General features: G+C 38.4%; 2 protein-coding genes across 13 annotated transcripts in view; both read right to left on the bottom strand.

The window, feature by feature from the left end:
* Nucleotides 1-4,514, bottom strand: part of RAD54B (RAD54 homolog B) — a 107,317-nt gene extending 102,803 nt beyond the window's left edge. For 3 of the 10 annotated variants that reach the window (XM_057737407.1, XM_057737401.1, XM_057737411.1), the window contains exon 1: nucleotides 4,424-4,514. The gene's annotated coding sequence lies outside the window, so the exon portion shown is untranslated. The remainder of the gene's footprint in view (nucleotides 1-4,423) is intronic. The other 7 variants (XM_057737403.1, XM_057737402.1, XM_057737408.1 and 4 more) reach the window with 7 other exon arrangements.
* An 18,026-nt stretch (nucleotides 4,515-22,540) lies between these two features.
* VIRMA (vir like m6A methyltransferase associated) overlaps nucleotides 22,541-24,561 on the bottom strand; it is a 63,935-nt gene continuing 61,914 nt past the window's right edge. For all 3 annotated transcript variants that reach the window (XM_057734907.1, XM_057734906.1, XM_057734905.1), the window contains 2 exons: nucleotides 24,226-24,369; nucleotides 22,541-22,885 (listed from right to left, as the gene is read on the bottom strand). In XM_057734907.1, coding sequence (XP_057590890.1) covers nucleotides 22,731-22,885; nucleotides 24,226-24,369 — 299 coding nt within the window. In that variant the 3' untranslated portion in view covers nucleotides 22,541-22,730. The remainder of the gene's footprint in view (nucleotides 22,886-24,225; nucleotides 24,370-24,561) is intronic.

Here is a 24,561-nt window from a genome sequence, read left to right on the forward strand (position 1 = left end):
TGAAGACTTAGAGGGCTGGGATAGGGAGGGTGGGAGGGAGTCGCAGGAGGGAAGGGTTATGGGGATATATGTATAAACACAGCTGATTCACTTTGTTGTACAGCAAAAACTGACACAACAGTGTAAAGCAATTATATTCCAATAAAGAGCTTAAAAAAAAAAAGAATTTGCCTGCCAATGCAAGGGGCATGGGTTCAATCCCTGAGCCGGGAAGACCCCACATGCCACAGAGCAACTAAGCCTGTGCACTACAACTACTGACCCTGTGCTCTAGAGCCCGCGAGCCACAACTACTGAAGCCCATGCACCTAGAGCCCATGCTCTGCAACAAGAGAATCCCGAAATAAGAAGCTCACGCACTGCAATGAAGAGTAGCCCCCGCTCTCTGCAACTAAAGCCCGCATGCACAGCAACGAAGACCCAACACAGCCAATAAACAAATAAATAAATAATGAAGAATACCCCCACTCTCTGCAACTAGAGAAAGCTCATGCGCACAGCAATGAAGACCCAACGCAGCCAATAAGTAAATAAATTTAAAAAAAAACAAAAAGAATCCACCTGCCAATGTAGGGGACACGGCTTTGATCACTGGTCCAGGAAGATTCTACATGCCGTGGAACAACTAAGCCCATTTGCCACAACTACTGAGTCCTCATGCCACAAATACTGAAGCCCATGCACCTAGAGCCCATGTTCCACAACAAGAGAAGCCACTGCAATGAGAAGCCTGTGCATCACAATGAAGAGTAGCCCCCACTCGAAGCAACTAGAGAAAGCTCATGTGCAGCAACGAAGACCCAATGCAGACAATAAATAAATAAATAAATAAATAAATTTATTGAAGGAGGAGAAGGAGGGAGGGGGAAGAGAGAGGGAGGAGCAGGAGGAGGAGAGGGGGAGGAGAGAGAGGGAGGAGCAGGTGGAGGGGGAGGAGGGGGAGGAGGAGGAGGGGAAGAGGAAGAAGGGGAAGAAGGAGAAGAGGAGGAAGAAGAGGAGGAGGAGGAAGAAGAAGAAGAAGAGGAGGAGGAGGAAGCTCTCAGGCCCTATGGGATATCAGAGCCTAACAGGAAGCAGAAAGACTTCCTCTTCTTGCCTGGCAAGAGCTCAGCCAATAAAAAGCCATGATACTTCAAATTCTCAGCTCCCCAAATGGGCTCTTTGTTTACCATAGCCCTTTTAACTTCCTTTCCCCCTCTATAAAAGAGGTCTTCTCTCTTTGTTGTGCAGGATTTGCATATGGCTCACCATTGCTGTGGACCCTGAATTACAGTTCTTTGTTGATCCTGAGTAAACCCATTTTTGCTGGAGAATTAACTGGCAATCTATTTGTTTAAGGTCAACAAAACACAAAACAGATCTTTATTAGCACAATCTTACATCAAATTATTAAATAGATGGTTTGTGATTATTTGTTTGCTTTAGAAGCAGTATTTACCAACAGCAGTTGTCAACACAGGTTCTTTCCAAACATGTCATGCCAAAATAACCTCATCAACCTCATTTCCTTTTTATAATAGATCAGCAGAATATTACATGTCTCTAGATAACATAATTGAAATAAATTTGAAGTTGACAAAAGCTAACTACAGCAAGATGATTTAAAAGAGATAAATGTTAGTACTCAGTCAATGAAATAGAACAATGGGAAGTTGAGATAAAAAACTCAAGGCTTTCAGATAACTAGAGCGCAGCTGAAATAAGAAAATGATGAGCCCACTTAAAGTAATAGATTCTAAATATCATTAATAAAAATGATGTCCACATCGTGAAATGTAAAAGGTTCCATTCTCTGCATTTAGTCAGACCCCCCTGCAATACTGTGAAAATTCTGACTGACACCTTTTTTAAAAGGAACACTAGAAAAATACAGTAACTAGAAATTTTGGGCAAGCTATTTAAACTCTCTGTATATCAACTTCATCATTTGTAAAATAAAGAGAACAGACTAGAAGCTAAAACGTCTTTCAACACTAAATTTTAAGAATCACCACCTTAAACCCTTAAACTTTTCTACCCCTAATACACGATGTCTAATTTTTCAACCTTTCTATTTAACCTGTAAACTAAAGAAAATAATAATGAATTTGAGTATGTAGCCATGTAAGAAGCAGCACAAAGTGTTGGTTAAGAAAACACTCTGGGGATTTCATAGGTAGCACAGTGGTTAAGAATCCGCCTGCCAATGCAGGGGACACGAGTTCGAGCCTTGGTCCGGGGAGATTCCACACGCTGTGGAGCAACTAAGCCCATGCACCACAACTATTGAGCCTGAGCTCTAGAGCCCGTGCACCACAACTACTGAAGCCTGTGTGCCCAGAGCCTGTGCTCCTCAGCAAGAGAAGCCACTGCAATGACCAGCCCGTGCACCACAATGACAAGTAGTCCCCACCTGCCGCAACTGGAGAAAGCCCATGTGCAGCAATGAAGACCCAATGCAGCCAATAAATAAAGATATCAATGGCTACAAATTCTTTAAAAAAAAAAAACAAAAAGAAAGAAAACACTCTGGAGCCAGTCTGCCTCAGCTTGATTTCTAGCTCTGCTATTTCTATATGACCTTAGGTACCCGTCAAGTCATCTAACTTGTTGATGCATTTCAAAGTAAACTGCAGACAACAGTATATTTCCCCCTAAATGCTTCTGGATCCTTATTACTTCTTAAATTAGTGCTATTTGAGCCCTTTTCCCAGGCCCTAGAAATAACGCACATTTGGCAGCCTTGCTGTGATACTCCAACATCTGTTACACACTAACACCTACCCGCTTCTGTTCTCCCAAGTAAAATGGCAAATTCAGGCTGATGGAACATCAGAAGGCTTACATTACTTGGCAATTTAATAAAATACACTGTACTGTGTAATAATTAAGAAGACAGTTTTGGGAGCAAATGCCTGAATATAAATCTGACTGACACTTCCTAGCATGTGATCTTTTTTTTTGAAGCTCTTTATTCTAATTTAATTGCTTTACACTATTGTGCCAGTTTTTGCTGTACAAAAAAGTGAATCAGCTGTATTTCTACATATATCACCATATCCCCTCCCTGCCCTTCTTAATCCTTTAAATCATCACCCATCATCGAGTTGATCTCCCTGTGTTATGCAGCAGCTTCCCACTAGCTATTTTACATTTGGTAGTGTATATATGTCACTGCTACTCTCTCACTTCGTCCCAGCTTTCCCTTCACCCTCCACCCTGCATCCTCAAGTCCGTTCTTTACAACTGCATCTTTATTCTTCCCCTGTCACTGGCTTCATCGGTATCATTTTTTTAGATTACATGTATATGAGTTAGCATATAGTATTTGTTTTTCTCTTTCTGGCTTACTTCGCTCTGTATGACAGACTCTAGGTCCATCCACCTCAGTACAAATAACTCAGTTTCATTCCTTTTTATGGCTGAGTAATACTCCGTTGTATATATGTGCCACATCTTCTTTACCCATTCATCTGTTGACGGGCATTTAGGTTGCTTCCATGTCCTGGCTATCGTAAAGAGTGCTGCAATGAACACTGTGGTACATGTTTCTTTCTGGATTACAGTTTTCTCAGGGTCTATGCTCAGTAGTGAGCTCTAGCATGTGATCTTGCACAGTTTCCATAACCTCTTTGCCTCCCTCTGCTCATCTATAACAGGAGATATAATAATTACTCATAAGATTATTGGGAGGATTAAACGAAATACTTAACAGTACTTAGAACAAAGTCTGATACACAGTAAGCGCTCTGTTATCTGTAATATTACTATCTATAACAATTATTAGATGTTTAATACATAAGGTCCTATGAGAGTAGGGATGACGAAGATCCCCCAAGGGGATATAGTGAGGATGAAGTTCGACAAAGCGGATTATGACCAGAATCTATGGATTCGGTTTGGCTTTGACGGGGGGATGGGATGAAACCATCAAACCTCCAGGACGAAAGAATGCAAATAAAACAGCCAAAAACCAGCAACACATCTCCCCTGCTGTTTCTGCTTTTCGCCTTCCAACTACATTAGGTAGTTATTTCACTTCGCTCCTTTGATTTTGTGGCCCGTTAAACCGGCCTATAAAAATCTTCCATTCCTTACTTAACACTAATTAATACCGTACAGAAGAGTGCAGATTAGTCCTGGGGAAAGAAACCCAAGCGCCACACAAGCCGAGCGGGGTAACCGCAGCGCAGGCGCGGAAGCACCACTGCCCGGAGCCGCCTCACCCGGCCGCCGCCCCCCCACAAACGACCCCCACGGCCCGCCCTCCGCCACCAGCCACCCCCCGGGCGACCCCTCGGCGCTCCCAGACCCGCAGGAGGCGGTCACAGCCACTCCGCCGCCTTCCTTCCCTCCTCCCTCGGAGGCCTGCTCCGGCGCCTCTCCGCTTTGTCCCACACAAGCCTACAGGCTGTCTCACAAGCCTCCCCCTCCCAGGACGCACCGGCGACGATCCGAAGGAACCGGAGACCCCAGCCAGGAGCAAACGGACTAGACAACGCTCCCCTCCACGCCAGACCGGCTCAAGGCTCCCGCCTCGGCGCAGCCAATCGCGGACGAGCCCACCGCGCGTGCGCACTACTTTCCTGCCGCCGCGCCTCGGCCGGCTCAGCTCTTACTGGACTACTTCTTCACGTCACTGACTAGTGTTTTGCGTTTCTCCTTGAGCGCTTCCAAGTTTGCTTCAGGGTTGTGGTTCAATACAAAAATTTTTATTTGCAGCCTACAGTCAGACACGATGTAGATGCTAAAGCTACAGACCACATCCTAAGACAGATGAGGCGTATTTCTTAAATCTGAGAACATCTAGATGGATATGTTCGTGCAGTTTGATGGTCTGTCTGTATAGAAGTATTTGCTTTGAAAAATAGTATACAACTATAATGGATTTTTACCATATAGCTCCTAAATTATGCCACATTTTTAAGAATGAGGTAATTTCAACGACTTTGTTAATAACATATTCCTTTTAGGTATTCAGCCGAAGTAAGTGAACTGACGTTTTAAAAGTGGTCCAACACTATTTATATGGTGACTAGTTGGAAACAATAGGTCGTGGACCCTTTAATGTAAAAGTATCCCCAAACCAGGTCACCATTTGTAATATGTAGAGAAATATTCCGCTTTGAACAAAACACTTAAAAACGTGTGTATAGAATATTTTTCATCATTTAGCCTGATTTTCAAAAGCCATTAATTCTAAAAGTACATGAAGAATTAGAGTATTAAATTTTACCAAATTATAGTAGAGTAGCTATCTTTTTTATATAATAAACTTTTATAATTTTTTAGACTTTATTTTGGTAAAATCAGTGTTTTCAATAAAGGTGTTATTACTTATATAACAGCATAAAATCTGTGTTCATGTTTTAAAAGTTTGGGCTAATTTTCTACAGTAAGGATAAGGACAAAAAGCAAAGTTATAAGTAATGAGTATAATCCAAAAGAAATACAATCCTAGTTAAAACATAGCAAATAAAATACTTTTTTTGAAACAGTAGATTTCAGCTTATTTCTGTTTTATAGGTATTGCCTCTGAGGGGGGAGAAATCAACCTTTTTATTCTTTCTAATAAAAATCATCATCATGAAATATTTATTTACTTCACTTATTATTTTATTATAGCAGATAAAGATGGACTAGAAAGCTGTCATTTTAGTCAGAAAGAATACAACTGTTTCTCAATACTAACATATTACATAAATAAATGATTCATAATTTTCTGCATTTCTATCACAAAGGCTACCAGTGAGATTGACTATGTGCCAGTCACTGTTGGTGCTAGGGGATACAGCAGTGACAAAACCAACAAAAATCCCTATCTTTATACAACTTGCCTTCTAATGGAGAGACAATCAATAAAGAAAGATAGATAAGTAAATTATATAGTTTTAGATAATTTATAGTTTAGAAAAGTGGTAAAGCAGAGATGGAGGGTACTGAAATTTTAGAATAGGGTAGCCAGGGAAGGCCTCCCTGAACAAAGGTCCCATGGCAATCATGTACTTAGGGCCAGCAGGGGCAGTGAGGAGGTGGTAGCTGAAGCAGAGTGAGTTCAGAGAGTAGTAGATGAGGTCAAGAGATAACAAGGAGTGGGGAAATCATGTAGAAATTGGGGACCATTATAAGAACTCTGGCTTTTATTCTGAAATGGGAGGGTATTGAGTTGAGTTATGAGACTATTCACATAATTGAGACAAGAAACAATGTGGAGTGGAATGAACTGGGAGATTGGCATTGCCGTATATACATTACTAATAAAAAATATCAAATTGTACACTTTAAATATATGCAGTTTATTGTATGTCAATTATAACTCAATAAAACTTCTTTAAAAAAAAAAGAAACAAGGTGGCTTAGCCCCTGGTGGCTGCAGCAGATGTGGTAACAGTTGGAGTTTAACAGATAAGTTTTGAAGGTGGAAGCCAGATCAGAGGTAGAGTGTGAGAGAAAAAGCCAGATCAGAGGTAGAGTGTGAGAGAAAAAGAGTAGGTAAGAATGACCTAGGTTTTTGGCCTGAGAAACTGGAAGCATGAAGTTGCCATTTATTGAGAAAAAGAAAATAGCAGAAGACTGGTTACCATGCAGGGAATATAGAGCTCAGTTTCAGTACGTCATATTTGAGGTGTTTACTAGACATTGATGGAGATGTCAAGATGCAAATATGGGGCATCACAGGAGAGGTCTAGGTTGGAAATTTAGATGAATTAGCATGTAGAGGTGCTATTTAAAGCCATGACCCCAAGAACAAAAAATAAAAAAAATAAAAAAATAAAATAAAATAAAATAAAGCCATGACTCTGAATGAGGACGAGATAGTGAATATAGTTTTTAAAAAAAATCTTCATCTGGGGACTTCCCTGGTGGTCCAGTGGTTAGGACTCTGTGCTTTCACTGCCATGGCCCAGGTTCAATCCCTGGTCGGGGAACTAAGATACCACAAGCCTTGAGGCATAGCCAAAAAATATAAAAATAAAAATAAATTAAAAATAAAAAATCTGGACTTCCTAGGTGGCGCAGTGGTTAAGAATCCACCTGCCAATGCAGGGGACATGGGTTTGAGTCCTGCTCTGTGAAGATTCCACATGCCACAGAGCAACTAAGCCTGTGTGCCACAACTATTGAGCCTGTGCTCTAGAGCCCGTGAGCCACAACTACTGAGCCCATGTGCCGCAACTATTGAAGCCCACGTGCCTAGAGCCCGTGCTCTGCAAAAAGAGAAGCCACCACAATGAGGAGCCCGCAAACCACAATGAAGAGTAGCCCCTGCTCGCATCAACTAGGGAAAGCCCGTATGCAACAAGGAAGACCCAACGCAGCCAATAAATAAAATATATAAATAAATAAATATTTTTTAAAAAGTAAAATAAAATAAATAAATTAATTAAAAATCTTCATCCAGGCAATTCTATGGATACAGATATCTTTGGGGGAAGAAAACATTTTGGTAAACTTTAGTTCCTTCCCTCCTTTAATCATTCATTAAATACGAAAGTATAATCACAATTAAATACTTTTTATAAGGACATTATACTATGTCCTCAAGTTCAGTTAACTTTAGAACTACTGAAAGTAAAATTTTTGTAACTTTTAATTTTGAATTAACATTAGTTATTGGGTTTTGATAATGTTGGCTAATTGATTAACCAACACCAACATCAGAGCTGAATGTTTCTCCTGGGGGGAATGGAAAGGAGAAAAATAATTTGAATACCTCCTTTTCGTGAGATTACCCTTCTTTTTTCAGTTTTGTTTATTCCACTTGTCTCTTAGCCACTACATTTCATCAATTACAACTGCTACTTTTTACTCCAACTGTACAATAAATATCTGTAATAACATCTCTTCTGATTCACACTCTATACTACATACATTCTGAATCTTATTTTTTAATTTATTTTTTACTGAAGTATAGTTGAATTACAATGTGTTACTTACTGCTGTACAGCAAAGTGACCCAGTTATATTACATACATACATTCTTTTTCATATTCTTTTCCATTATGGTTTATCACCTGAGTCCTATTTTATACTTGAAAATACATGAGAAAACAGAGACCCACTGATCATTTAATTTGTTCATATCACATAGCAAGTTAATGAATAGGAAAGTCAGGACTAATGCCTAGCCTTTTTCATTTCTAATTTTTATGCTTTTTCATGAATTTTGGAGATAAATTATTGAACACCTTTTTAAAATTTCACATGCTGATGGAGCAGCTTTGGATAATATTTGTTTTACATGACTTTGGTTTACAAGTGAATTCTTTCTGATTCCTTATTTAACTTAAAGGAAACAATGATTCCAGAGGAACCTAAATTGTTCTAGCAGAGCCAGGTGGAATGTTCAGTCAGAGTAAGTAGCAACTGTACTGTTCCAGGGTTACCAGAACATCCCTAAACAACTTAAAGTAGCTGCAGGCTTAAGGGGGTCCATTAGGCCTGCTTTAGTTCAAAGCTTTACCGAAATACTCCCAAAGCCTCTCTTTAGCAAACAAAGAGAACTTCACTGAGGAATAACAAACAGTTTGTCAACACAAATCATTTGTTAAGATTTACTAACTTGAGGGACATTCCTGGTGGTCTAGTGGCTTAGACTCCATGCTCCCAATGTAGGGGGCCCAGGTTCCTGGTGAGGGAACTAGATCCCACATACAGCAACTAAGAGTTCACATGCTGCAAGTAAGAAATAGTATGCCGCAACTAAAGATCCCACATGCCACAGAACAGATCTGCATGCTGCAACTGAAGATCTCATGTGCCACAACTAAGACCCGGCGCTGACAAATAAATAAATAAATATTAAAAAAAAAAAAAAAAAAGATTTACTAACTTGAAAAAAATTTAAGAATTTTCATTTGATTATTTTAGTCTTGCCCCTGGCTTTAAAATGAAAACCTTGCAACTCAGCAATGTATTTTTCCAAATTAATACCTCAAAACATTATTCCAGGAGAAAAGATGGCAGCGAAGCAGAGGGACGTGGAGTGCATCCCTCTACACAGATGCATTGGGAATGCATGGAAGGACGCAGTAATTCCCACAGAGAACCAGCTGAACACCAGCAGACAGCCTCAGACACCAGAAAGGACCGTGGGGAGCCTGACATAGCCGGTAGGGAGGCATCTACGACGGCTCAAAGAGGGTGAAGCGGCGGAGCTGTGGCAGACGGGAGGGAGTGAGAAACATACGGAGGATCCGCAGCGCAGCTCAGCGTTCCCGGACCGAGACATCGATCCACGGCTGAACGGAGGGTCCGGGAGCGGGAGCGTGGGAACCGGAGAGCTGGTTCAGGGTGAGAAACATTGTTGCCGGTAGGGTGACGGACCGAGAGGACAGGAGGGAGGAGGTCCGCAGAGAGGAGTGCCCCTCCCTGAGAGCTGCCCGGCCATGATGGTGGCTGGAGGCTGCAGGCTCACGGGCGGGGGGGAGGAGCCACGCGCGTAGCCTCTCCCTCTCTTTCGGCGCCTCTGCAACAGGCAGCGGAGAGACGCCCTTGGGCCACCTAAGGCGCTCAGGGATAACAAGCACCCTCAGGCGCTCGGGCGGGGCTAGATTAAAACCCCTTGCAACGCCAGTAGCAGGGAGGCTGCCGAGAGGAAAAAAAAAAAACAACAACAGCAACAAAAAAAAACCCCCGAGAGAGGCCCAACTCTAAGACTTTCTGTTTACGCCTGAGCCACCAGTGTCCCTCTGCAACAGGCACCTCCAAGTCCGACTGAAACAACAGGGCGCCACTGCTCACTCACTCCCAGGAGAAGGAGCCACTATTGTACCCTCTCCCTCCCCACACACCGACACTTACAGACGAACAATAAAAGAACCTCTGCTGGTCACAGAATAACGCAAAAAAACCCAAGGCAAGGAGAAGGACACTTACAGCTGAGACGCTAAGGAAACAGAAATAGTAGTATCAATACCTATTGAACTGGTCCATTCTGGGATCAGTCCTGGAATTTTTTTTTTTTTTTTTATTAAATACGATCTTAGCCCTAAGGGATCTACAAGTTTTTGCCTTTTTATATACTTCTATATCTAGCTAAGTTTTTGGTAGTACAGACAATATATCTTTCATACTTTCCTTTCATCCCTATCTTTTATACATTTCTATTCCTTTCTTTTTATTTGCATATTTCCAACCACATTACGCTCTTCTGTTCCCCTTTCTTCCAGCCTTTTTAAGTTTATTTTATCTTAACATACTTATAAGCAACACTATCGGTCTGCTCAGACTCCTTGCTCTATTCTCCAGATGACGCACTGCCTTGGTATTTAATATTAGGCTTTTGTCTTTATCTTAGTTCTTAGTACAATTGTCTAATTTCATTCTGAGAATCTCCATTCTCTCTGGTGGTAATCTGGCTCTTTTCTATATTTGATCCTAGCTTACAAAATCTCCCTGGATTAATGTTTGTATGTGTAAGGTGTTATTTGTTTGTTTGTTTGCTTTTGCTTTTGTCTCTGATTTGATCTATTTCAGTTGTCAATTTCTGTTGGGTTTCTCTTTGAATATCTGATAGCACACTGGGGTTCTGTCAGGTCTTTCTAGAGCCTTATGTCCTAATGGATTCAGTAATTGTGTGTCTTATACATGTATGTGTTTCCTAGACTTAATATTTGTTTAATCCAATACTTGGACATTAGTCTGAGGCTTGGACAGTCTTCTATAAACACCTCTATCGCCAGGACAAGCAACCCCAAAAGTTTGGACAACCATGAGGAAACAAAGAAACACCATGCAGGCAAAGGAGCAGGAAAAAAACCCACGAGACCAAATAAATGAGGAGGAAAGGGAAAAATGCCTGAAAAAGAATTTAGAGTAATGATAGTAAAAATGATACAAAATCTCGATAACAAAATAGAGAAAGTACAAGAAACAGTTCATAAGAACTCAGAAAAACAAACAGCAATGGATAACAAAATAACTGAAATTAAAAATACTCTAGATGCTATAACCAGCAGAATGACTGAGGCAGAAGAACGAATAAGTGAGTTGGAAGATAGAATGGGAGAAATAAACGCCACAGAGCAGGAAAAAGAAAAAAGAATAAAAAGAATAGAAGACAGTCTCAGAGACCTCAGTGATAACATTAAGCGTACCAACATTCAAATTATAGGCATCCCAGAAGAAGAAGGAAACAAGAAAGGGTCTGAGAAAATATTTGAAGAGGTTATAGTGGAAAACTTCCCCAATATGGGAAAGGAAATAATTCACCAAGTCCAAGAAGCACAGAGAGTCCCATACAGAATAAACCCAAGGAGAAATACACCAAGACACATATTAATCAAACTAACGACAATTAAACACAAAGAAAAAATATTAAAAGCAAGAAGAGAAAAGCAACAAACAACATATAAAGGAAAACCCATAAGGATAACAGCTGACCTTTCTACAGAAACTCTGCAGGCCAGAAGGGAATGGCAGGATATACTGAAAGTCCTGAAAGAGAGAAACCTACAGCCAAGAATACTCTACCCAGCAAGAATCTCATTCAGATTTGAGGGAGAAATCAAAAGCTTTCCAGACAAGCAAAAGTTAAGAGAATTCAGTACCACCAAACCAGCCTTACAACAAGTGCTAAAGGAACTTCTCTAAGTAGAAAACACAAGAAAAGGAAAACACCTACAAATACAAACCCAAAACAATGAAAAAAATGGTAATTGGAACACACATGTCAATAATCACCTTAAATGTAAATGGATTAAATGCTCCAACCAAAAGACACAGACTGGCTGAATAGAGACAAAAACAAGACCCTTCTATATGCTGCCTACAAGAAACCCACTTCAGACCAAGGGATACATATAGACTGAAAGTGAAGGGATGGAAAAAGATATTCCATGCAAATGGAAGTCAAAAGAAAGCTGGAGTAGCAATACTCATATCAGACAAATTAGACTTGAAAGTAAAGACTATTAAAAGAGACAAGGAAGGGCACTACATAATGATCAAGGGATCCATTCAAGAAGAACATATCACAGTGGTAAACATCTATGCCCCCAATATAGGAGCGCCTCAATACATAAGGCAAATGCTAACAGCTATAAAAGGGGACATCGACAGGAACACAATAATAGTGGGAGACTTGAACACCCCACTTCCATCAATGGACAGATCATCCAAACAGAAAATAAACAAAGACACACAAGCTTTAAATGACACATTAGACCATCTCGACTTCATTGATATTTATAGGACATTCCATCCAAAAACGACAGAATACACTTTCTTCTCAAATGCACACGGAACATTTTCCAGGATAGATCACATCTTGGGTCACAAATCAAACCTCAGCAAATTCAAGAAAATTGAAATCATATCAAGCATCTTCTCAGACCACAACGCCATGAGACTAGATATCAATTACAGGAAAAAAACTGCAAAAAATACAAACACATGGAGGCTAAACAATTCACTCTTAAACAACCAAGGAATCACTACAGAAATCAAAGAGGAAATCAAAAAATATCTAGAACCAAGTGACAACGAAAACACAACAACCCAAAACCTATGGGACGCAGCAAAAGCAGTTCTAAGAGGGAAGTTTATAGCAATACAGTCCTACCTTAAGAAACAAGAAAATGATCGAATAAACAACCTAACCTTACACTTAAAACAACTAGAGAAAGAAGAACAAAGAAACCCCAAAGTGAGCAGAAGGAAAGAAATCATAAAGATCAGAGCAGAAATAAATGAAAAAGAAAGGAAAGAAACCATAAGAAAAATAAATAAAACTAAAAGCTGGTTCTTTGAGAAGATTAACAAAATTTATAAACCATTAGCCAGACTCATCAAGAAAAAAAGGGAGAAGATGCAAATCAACAGAATTAGAAATGAAAAAGGAGAAGTAACAACAGACACCTCAGAAATACAAAACATCATGAGAGACTACTACAAGCAACTATATGCCAATCAATTGGATAACCTGGAAGAAATGGATACATTCTTAGAATAATACAATCTTCCAAGACTGAACCAGGAAGAAATAGAAACCATGAACAGACCAATCACAAGTACAGAAATTGAGGCAGTGATTAAAAATCTCCCAACACACAAAAGCCCAGGACCAGATGGGTTCACGGGCGAATTCTATCAAACATTTCGAGAAGAGCTAACACCTATCCTTCTCAAACTCTTCCAAAATATTGCAGAAGGCGGAGCACTCCCAAACTCATTCTATGAGGCCACCATCACCCTGATACCAAAACCAGGCAAAGATGTCACAAAAAAAGAAAACTACAGATCACTGATGAATATAGATGCAAAAATCCTCAACAAAATACTAGCTAACAGACTCCAACAGCACATTAAAAAAATCATACACCATGATCAAGTGGGGTTTATCCCTGGGATGCAAGGATTCTTCAATATACGCAAATCAATCAACGTGATACATCATATCAACAACTTGAAGGATAAAAACCATATGATCATTTCAACAGATGCAGAAAAAGCTTTTGACAAAGTTCAACATCCATTTATGATAAAAGCTCTCCAGAAAATGGGCATAGAAGGAAATTACCTCAACATAATAAAAGCCATATATGAAAAACCAAAAGCCAACATCGTTCTCAACGGGGAAAAACTGGAAGAATTCCCTCTAAGAACAGGAACAAGACAAGGGTGTCCACTCTCACCACTATTATTCAACATAGTTTTGGAAGTTTTAGCCACAGCAATCAGAGAAGAAAAAGAAATCAAAGGAATCCAAATTGGAAAAGAAGTAAAATTGTCACTCTTTGCAGATGACATGACATTATATATAGAAAACCCTAAAGACTCTACCAGAAAACTGCTAGCACTCATTGATGAGTTCAGTAAAGTAGCAGGATACAAAATTAATGCACAGAAATCTCTTGCATTCCTATACACTAACAACGGAAGAGCAGAAAGAGAAATTAAGGAAACTCTCCCATTCACCATTGCAACCAAAAGAATCAAATACCTAGGAATAAACCTGCCTAAGGAGGCAAAAGATCTGTATGCAGAAAACTTTAAGACATTGATGAAAGAAATCAAAGACGACACAAACAGATGGAGGGACATACCATGTTCCTGGATTGGAAGAATCAACATCGTGAAAATGACTGTACTACCCAAAGCAATTTACAGATTCAATGCATTCCCGATCAAATTACCAATGGCATTTTTCACAGAACTAGAGCAAGAAATCTTACGATTTGTATGGAAACGCAAAAGACCCCGAATAGCCAAAGCAATCTTGAGAAGGAAAAATGGAGTTGGTGGAATCAGGCTTCCTGACCTCAAACTATACTACAAGGCCATAGTGATCAAGACAGTATGGTACTGGCACAAAAATAGAAAGGAAGATCAATGGAATAGAATAGAGAACTCAGAAGTAAGCCCAAACACATATGGGCACCTTATCTTTGACAAAGGAGGCACGAGTATACAATGGAAAAAAGACAGCCTCTTCAATAAGTAGTGCTGGGAAAATTGGACAGCAACATGTAAAAGAATGAAATTAGAACACTTCCTAACACCATACACAAAAATAAACTCCAAATGGATTAAAGACCTACATGTAAGGCCAGACACTATACAACTCCTAGAGGAAAACATAGGCAGAACACTCTATGACATCCATCAAAGCAAGATCCTTTTTGACCCACCTCCTAGAATAATGGAAATAAAATCAAGAATAAACAAATGGGACCTCATGAAACTTAAAAGCTTTTGCACAGTGAAAGAAACCATAAACAAGACTAAAAGGCAACCCTCAGAATGGGAAAAAATAATTGCCTATGAAACAACAGACAAAGGATTAACCTCCAAAATATACAAGCAGCTCATGCAGCTTAATACCAAAAAAGCAAATAACCCAATCCACAAATGGGCAGAAGACCTAAATAGACATTTCTCCAAAGAAGACATGCAGATGGCCAACAAACACATGAAAAGATGCTCAAAATCACTAATCATCAGAGAAATGCAAGTCAAAGCCACAATGAAGTATCACCTCACACCGATTAGAACGGCCATCATCACAAAATCTGGAAACAACAAATGTTGGAGAGGGTGTGGAGAAAAGGGAACTCTCCTGCACTGTTGGTGGGAATGTAAGTTGGTACAGCCACTATGGAAAACAGTTTGGAGGTTCCTTAAAAAACTACAAATAGAACTACCCTATGATCCAGTAATCCCACTTCTGGGCATATACCCAAAGAAAACCATAATCCCAAAAGAAACTTGTACCATAATGTTTATTGCAGCACTATTTACAATAGCCAGGACATGGAAGCAACCTAAATGCCCATCAACAAATGAATGGATAAAGAAGATGTGGCATATATACACAATGGAATATTACTCAGCTATAAAAAGGGATGAGATGGAGCTATATGAAATGAGGTGGGTAGAACTACAATCTGTCATACAGAGTGAAGTAAGTCAGAAAGAGAAGGACAAATATTGTATGCTAACTCACATATACAGAATCTAAAAATGGTACTGATGAACTCAGTGACAAGAACAAGGATGCAGATACAGAGAATGGACTGGAGAACTCGAGGTATGGGAGGGGGCGGGGGGTGAAGGGGAAGCTGAGACGAAGTGAGAGAGTAGCACAGACATATATATACTACCAACTGTAAAATAGATAGTCAGTGGGAAGTTGTTGTATAACAAAGGGAGTCCAACTCGAGGATGGAAGATGCCTTAGAGGACTGGGGCAGGGAGGGTGGGGGGGACTCGAGCAGGGGGAGTCAAGGAAGGGAGGGAATACGGGGATATGTGTATAAAAACAGATGATTGAACTTGGTGTACCCCCCCAAAAAAAAAAAAAATTATTCCATCTAAAATCCTCAGGGGATTCCCTGATGGTCCAGTGGTTAGCACTTGGTGCTTTCACTGCAGTGGCCTGGGTTCAATCTCTGGTTAGGGAACTAAGATCCCATGTGCTGCACGGCCAAAACAATACAAAAGCCAAAGAATATATATAATAAATATACTAACCAGAATAGGGTCATTAAAAAATTACACTTCAAGGATACTTAGGCAGCATGAAACAATGCAGCATATTTAAGAACTTCTTAGATATGAAAGAAGCAAATATAAGAACTTAGAACACAACAATCAGAATGGAATTTCCAAAATGTAGTCAAAAGTGTGGAAGCACAAAATTACAACTAGATTCTGCAGATACGGCCTAGGACCACAAACTCAAAGGCAATCTTTATATGTAAACTATTGCCAAGAGGATGGCTTTAGTACACATAGCTGTTAGCAACCTCTCCTCTGTTCCCCACAAATTGAACCTATACCTTCTTACTTCTCAATCATGCTGCAAATAGCATTGATTTCTGCATACCTTCCCACAAATTCACACTCCAATATAATTGCCATCAATAAAGTTATAAAATCTTTCAAGTTGCCAAATCTAGGCATCTTTTCATTTTCACCTTTTGTGATCATTTGGAGCACGTGGCACTACTTACCACCCTTAAACCTCAGGTCTCTTGAGCTGCTTCAATTTTGCTTTACTGAAATGCTAACTTATTCCTCATCCTGCTCAAGCAGTGCCCCTCTTTTTCCACTAAAAAGTACTTTCCAATCAGTAACTGCTTTGTGTAATTTTATACCATTATGGCCTAATATAATTCTAGAGGTATTAAGAGTGTCTGAGAAGTATCTTTTCTATTTCATCCCTCCATTTCCATTACCACATTATTTTTCATCTAGGTCACTGGATCCAAACCCGGCTGATTATGAGAATCTCCTGAAAATTTTTTTAAAATAGATTTGTAGGCCCCTGGAAGCTGCATTTTTTTCACTTTTTATTTTTATTGGAGTATAGTTGATTAACAAGGTTGTGTTAATTTCAGGTGTACAGTAAAGTGATTCAGTTATACATACACACGTATCTATTCTTTTTCAAATTCTTTTCCCACTTAGGTTGTTACATAATATTGAGCAGAGTTCCATGTTATACAGTAGGTCCTTGTTGGTCATCCATTTTAAATACAGCAGTGTGTACATGTCAATCCCAAACTCCCTATCGCTCCCCTCCACCCTTCCCCCCTGGTAACCATAAGTTCGTTCTCCAAGTCTGTGAGTCTGTTTTGTAAATAAGTTCATTTGTATCATTTTTTTTAAGATTCCCCATATGTGATATCATATATTTCCCTCTGACTTACTTCACTTAGTATGACAATCTCTAGGGTCCATTCATGTTGCTGCAAGTGGCATTATCTCATTCTTTTTAATGGTTGAGTAATATTCCATTGTATATATGTACCATATCTTCTTTACCCATTTCTCTGCCTGGAACCTGAATTTTTAATGACCTCCCCAGATGATTCTTAAATTTGAAAGCCACTGATATACAAACTTCGGGATGCATCAAACTTTAGCAGAATCCCTTGCAGGGGTTGTCAAAGCACACATTGTTAGACCCCAGCTCCAGCTTCTTAGGTCTGGGGTGGTGCTTAAGAATATGCATTTCTAACATATTCCCAAATAATGCTGAGCTGCTGATCTGAGAACCACTCTTTGAGGATCACTGATTTATCAATAGATCTTTGCTGTAATTGCTTAATTGCTCTTCCTGCCTCAGACTCTTCCCTCTCTAATCCATCCTCCCTGCTGCACCAGAGGAATAGTCCTTCTAAAGCAGATGATTACGAGTTAATTTATAGAAAACACCATTCATAGTGACTGGTTAATAATAGGTGCTCATAAAAATGTACCAAATTTTAAAATGTCATTCATATTAACAACAAAAATCTTTAGTTACTCCCCATGGCTTAGTATAGGAAATTATAAGACCTTCCATAGTTTTCAGTATTGAGGTCCTATCTCCAAATACACCTTCCCTCCATTTCCTCTACTCCCACCCCTGCATTCTACACTGGCCAAAGTAGACTACCCACTGTTTTCTGCATTTTCATACTGTCTACAACATTTTATATTTTAAAATATAAATATTATAGTTCAAAAATACTACCACATGCCCCAATGTATCCTTGAAATTCTTAGACAGAAAGTAGACTATTTTTACTTACAATCTATGTTCACAAGACCATTATAAAATAGTGTTCCCAAACTAAAAATCTCCCTTAAAAAACATATCTAAATTGGTAGATTTATAAATTAGTAATAATTCTGTTTCCTTAATTTACACATTATTTCTCAAGCCAGGCATTAATTCCAATGACTTCAGAAATAATTTATCAACTATATCACATATGGTATACTTTTTTACAGGCAGTAGAGGCTGGAACAACATTTTAAACAATATTGCTCTACATATTTTTTCTAAAAAATCAAATTATACTTTAATCTCCAAAATTCAGTGAGGTAGACATAGCAGAGATTTGACCTCAAAGTACTTCTCTGCAGCATCATGTCCTATCACAAATTTACTCAGTAAATTTTACCATCTCAAATGAAAATGTTTTTATAGTAATAAAGTTCCGATTTCTAAAATACACCCTATCTTCAGGCTGGAACCCTCTGGCCACATTTTCCCTGCACATTTGTTTGGCTCACATACTGTTTTAAATTCTTTAATTTCAATTGCCATACTTGAAAATTGATTACACATCAATTATCCAGAATTTTGGCTTCTCTTTAAAAGAGTCACAAGCACATCCATTAGTATGGATATTATTAAAATAAGCAAATAAAAAGAAAATAAGTGTTGGTGACAATGGGGAAAAATTAGAATCCTTGGTAGAAATGCAAAATGGTGCCAGCACTATGGAAAACAATATGAGGATTCCTAAAAAACTTATAAAAAGAGCTACCATATGATCCAGCAGTCCTGCTTCTGTGTATATATCCAAATGAATTCAAAGTAGGGTCTTGAGCAGATATTTGTATACCCATGTTCATAACAGCAATTATTATAATTGCTGTTATATAATAATTGTATTATATTTTATAATTATAATTATTTTAATATAAATTATAATTATACTATAATTATAATTATTATAAATTATTCATAATAGCCAAAAAGTGAAAGCAACTCAAATGTCTACTGACAGATGAATGAACAAAACGTGTTACATACATACAATGGAATATTATTCAAATAGCCTTACAAGGAAAGAAATTTTGACATATGTTACAGACCGGATAAATCTTGAGGACATCGTGCTAAATGAAATAAGCCAGTGACAAAAAGACAAACACCATTTTTATATGAGTTCTGTAGTCAAAATTCAGAGACGGAAAGTAGAATGGTGGGTGCCAGGGACTGGAGGAAGAGGGGATGGAGAAGTTGTTTTATGAGTACAGAGTTTCAGATGTTCAAGATGAAAAGGTTCTGGAGGTTGGTTGCACAACAATGTGAACATACTTAACACTGCTGACTGTACACTAAAAACTGGTTAAGATGGTAAATTCTGTGTTTAACCATAAATAATTTTTAATTTTAAAACTTAAAACATTAAAAAAAATTTTTTTAAAGAGGTGCATCCGTATTGGGTCTGTCAGTTCTCCAAGGTATCAATCAGCTGAAGCTGAAGAGTAGTTAAACACTGTAGGCCCTTTCCAGGGCCACCAGCTCCAACTCTCCCAGTTTTCTCCCTCATACTCAGGCCAAAGTGTCAACTGCCAACTCTTCTCCAGTTTTCACTGTCTATTCTTCACCTGGTCCTCTTCTCTCATTTCTGTTACTTTCAAGGCCATTTCTAGTATTTGAGCTTGCATCCTTTCCTCTAGCTCATGAATTTATAGGATGTTTGTAAGATCTTGCTCATTACTTCCCAATCTGTCCTTCGAATTTAAAAATAAAAATCACATGCATAATCTTTCCATCCTATCTAGTCTTTATACAAAAACAATTTCAAAGAAGATGTTATTTATGATCTAACACCATATATTTGTAATGTCAAGTCTTTTTTTTTTTCCTTTGGTTATTTTAAATATACACTTACTTTAAAAACTCCATAATAAAATCAGTTTGAAATATAGTAGTTGGATTATTCAAGAACTCCAAGTTGTTCCATGTTCATACACTCACCTATTTACTTTAAAAAACAAAACTTGTTTGCATGACTATTAGCATATGCACTTCTTGAATTCATCCTTATAGTCCCTACACTGTACCAGGGTATATGGAACACAATACTCAGAAGACATACTCTCGTTTCTACATTCTCAATCTCTATGTTATTGCAATTTTTTTACACTAAGCAATAAAACTAAACTGGACCTGGTACTCATTCACACATCCTGATTACTACCAGCACCATTGCTTTTAAGTGAAGTATAGCAGTATTTCAGCGCATTTATTTTTTCTTATTCTTACAAAACAAATACAAATCATTCTATCAACTCATGTTATAGATTAAATAGAATATTTTATTCTCAAAGGTATTCTTAATTTTTCATTTATTTCTAAACAACACCCAAAACTTTTCCTGAAATCTCTTATGTAAAAAAGTCTCGCAAATAACACAAAGTACCCATAAAACTGATGTTTATTTTTAAAGGTACGTGGCCTTACATACAGATCTCGATATATACGACAGCAACCATCCCCTAGTACCTATCTGACTCACTTCTGAAATGATTAAAACACAGAGTGGTAGGTCTTTGGAACTCCACTTTCATAGGATAAATTAATCTGATCTCTAATACCTTTCAACCTAAAAAATAGCTTCTTAGCTTTCCAAGATGGAAAGGAGAGGTAAAGAATTAGGAGCTAGCCAACCTGGTTTTAAATCCTGTTTCTATCACTTTTGAGCAAAGCTCCCCAGCTTTCTCCATCTGTGAAGTTAGGATAATACCTCCTTTGCTGGACTGAGTGATATATGCCTGGTATTAATTCACTTCTACATTAATAATTTATTACTTTGACTGGCCTGAATTACTGGGTACTAACCTAACAAACAAGCAGAAACAGCTCTCTGATATTTCTGAGTTTATAGTCAACCTAAAGCTTAAAAAAAAAAAAAAATCAAGAAATGTATATATAGAGAGAGCATGCACCACATGTTCTTATTAAGAAATATAATTATTTAAACAATTATTTTTACATATATTTGTGTCAGACATTAGGACAAACTTCAAATTCTATCTAATGTGGAAAATGCATATTTAGAGAAGATAAGCTTATTAGTTTCAGGATTTAAAAGGGTTTAGGTTACCTTGGGTTTTTGAGGCCATTAGTTATGAAAAGATTTCCATTACCTTTCACTTAAATATCAGAATTTTTTTTTTGAAAATCATATATTATCTTCATGTTTTTTAATAAATAAATAAATTTATTTATTTATTTATTTATTTATTGGCTGTGTTGGGTCTTCGTTGCTGCACAGAGGCTTTCTCTAGTTGCTGAGAATGGGGGCTACCCTTTGTTGTGGTGCACAGGCTTCTCATTGCAGTGGCTTCTCTTGTTGTGGAGCATGGGCTCTAGGCACGTGGTCTTCAGTAGTTGTGGCACATGGGCTCAATAGTTGTGGCTTGCGGGCTCTAGAGTGCAGGCTCAGTAGTTGTGGCACACAGGCTTAGTTGCTCTGTAGCAAGTGGGATCTTCCCAGAACAGGGCTTGAACCTGTGTCCCCTGCATTGGCAGGCAGATTCTTAACCACTGCGCCACCAGGGAAGCCCAATATCAGAATCTTTAGAACTCAGCTTTTCTTCAAGGTCTTCCTAGCAAACAAACGTTCTATTCACTCACAAATAATGTGACAAAACAGCATGATAAAGGGATGGAATGAGACTCACACACTCCTTCCTTGTTTAAGAGAACTCTATATATTTTATGCCAGATTATATAGGCTCAGTGTGTTAAGATATCTCTTGGGAAAAATATGACTTTTCTCAAAGTATAAACTTTATTTCTATATACAAAGTACAGATTTTATTAGATGTTTCTGATTCCCAAAATAACAGTATTAGGATACGCCTCATTTCAGGCTTTAAAAAACTGCATAATAAAATAGTATAAGTAGGTATAAAGCTAAAACACAAAGCACACATGTATTTCTTTCTAGCGTAAAGGAGAAGAGTGTCGTGTTTCTTTTTGTACAGCCAAAAGGTTCCCAAAACTGTGCACAGGGTCGCCCTAAGAAATTAACACGAGAGCCACAGGACATTTTAAATTTCTGAGGAGAACACATCTGTTGGACACAACACAAAATGCGAGCTCGAGGTAGTTTACATTTTCAATATTATATAGCACTATATTCCTTTCCGTGACAGTGTATGTTTGCAAAACTGGATTTTCAGCAGTTGAGGTAAGTACTATGCAAAAAGCATATAGGAATATTGGCAGTGTTCACGCCGATTTCAAGATTTGAGAATTTGTGCAGCAACCACCATTACTTGTGGCTAGGACATAAATTCTTATTAAGTTTAGACCTATTACTTAATAAATGGAATTATTAAGCATTTCTTTTGACCTAGGTGCATTGTGAAAAAACTATTGAAACAGTAAAGGGCACCATGAGCTGAGAAAGTACTGGGGATGTATATGGCATAGGCAAGAAATATACTAAAACAAAAACATTATTTCATTGTTCATTTTCTACCTAAGAAATTTTCTAAATAGTCATCATATAAGAAGGGGAAAAAATATATACAATCATACATACAAAGTTTCGATTTTTATTGAAATCTTGTAAGTATCAAACAAAATTTGCTTTCTTCAGATAAAAATATGCTCTCAGATGTATTCAGATAACTGCTAAGTCTAAATTGGTCCTCCAATGTCTTGTTTTATTTTTACTGTCCTCATGAAATGTTCGTATACACTTAGGATGTTCCCAAAAGAATTTTTATCGTGTAAAGGACCGTACATGACGACCTCTACCACTGCCTCCACTAACGAACTTTCCTCTTGAGCCTCCACTGCCACTATTTGCACTTGCCCAGGAAGGTCCCAGTCCCCCACGACCTCTGGAAGCACGGTCACGAGGACTTGGGCGGTAGCCTGTAAAAGAAAGAATATAATTCAGTTGCAACATCCTTTCCTTTTCCATTATATAAACACTAATCTATAACACCCAGCTTTAACCAAGACAGGGATTATTGTTTGCTCCTTTAAAATGTGTTAATGTATTTAAAATCTGTGAATGTGATGAAGACCATTTAGTTGCCCACTTTAAATAGGTAAACTGTCTAAACATAAGACTTACATCTCAAAGTTATTTTAAAAATGTGCATTTGGGACTTCCCTGGCAGTCCAATGGTTAAGAATCTGCGCTTCTACTGCAGGGGCACAGGTTCGATGCCTGGTAGGGAAACTAAGACTCTGCATGCTGTGCAGTGCGGCCAGCAAAAAAGGTGCATTTGAAACCAAAAGTTACATATGCCCAGAATTATTTTGGACTTGACATAGGAATGTTTTAGGGAGTAAAAAAAAAAAAAAAAGGTTATAAACTTATATACACAAGACAATACTATAAACAAAAACAGAATACAGTTGACCCTTGAACAACTCGAGGTTTAATCCAAGTATAATTTATAATTGGCCCTCCTATCCAGAGGTTCCTCCACACCCTCAATTTCAACCCACCATCGATGATATTTATTGCTAAAAAATATCTGCATAGATGCAGAGAACTGACTGGAAGACACGAGGCTGGGGGGGCAGGAGGCGAAGGGGAAGCTGGGATGAAGTGAGAGAGTTGCATAGACATATATATATTACCAACTATAAAATAGATAGCCAGTGGGAAGTTGCTGTGTAACAAAGGGAGATCAACTCGATGATGGGTGATGCCTTAGAGGGCCGGGACGGGGAGGGTGGGGGGGAGTCACGGGAGGGAGGGAATATGGGAATATGTGTATAAATACAGCTGATTGACTTTGGTGTACCTCAAAAACTGGTACAACAGTGTAAAGCAATTATATTCCAATAAAAAAAAAATATTAAAAAAAAAAATCTGCATATAAGTGAACAACCCCTGCAGTTCAAACCCACATTGTTCAAGAGTCAACTTGTATACTCTATGAAGGTATCTCAGTTTACTTTGGTCAAAAAGGTACCTTAAGGATTTTCCTTCTGTATTGAACTACATAAAACCAGAGCACATCAACACGAAACCACTCAGATTATACACACACAGTTCAGAATCTAAAATTTTGAGTATTTATACAGAAGAGGTATACTGGGCACTCACTCACAGATATAAAGTTAAATTTACTTTGGAATTATATGCCTACAATCAAAAATATTCTGTCCCAGAATGAGAATGTATGACATTCAACAATCTAAAAAGGAGGATTCGCCTCCCTCTCTCAGATATATCAAGTAGGAAGAATGTGTACCTGTAGAACTAAGTGGTCGTAATGGTGGAAGAGGGCCCCTGTTAAAATTGCTCTGGCCTCCGCGACTTTCATTGTAAGTTCCTCGAGGAGTATTCTGAGCACTCCAACTGGAGCCTCTCGTTCCCTCCCGACGACTGTAGTTTCCTAAGCATAAGCAACACAAGCAAAATCTACTTTTTCCACAACTTCAACTGGATTAAGGAAGATACAACACGTTTTTCTTAATTTTCAAAAGCAACGAAGAGAAACTATGAAATTTTGTACATGGAATACAGGTAGAGTGGCAGCATCACATGTAGTCAGAAGCAGAGGCTCTGGAGCCAGACCACCAGGGTT

This window comes from Hippopotamus amphibius, chromosome 5, assembly GCF_030028045.1.
Source record: "Hippopotamus amphibius kiboko isolate mHipAmp2 chromosome 5, mHipAmp2.hap2, whole genome shotgun sequence".
Lineage (NCBI taxonomy): Eukaryota > Metazoa > Chordata > Mammalia > Artiodactyla > Hippopotamidae > Hippopotamus > Hippopotamus amphibius.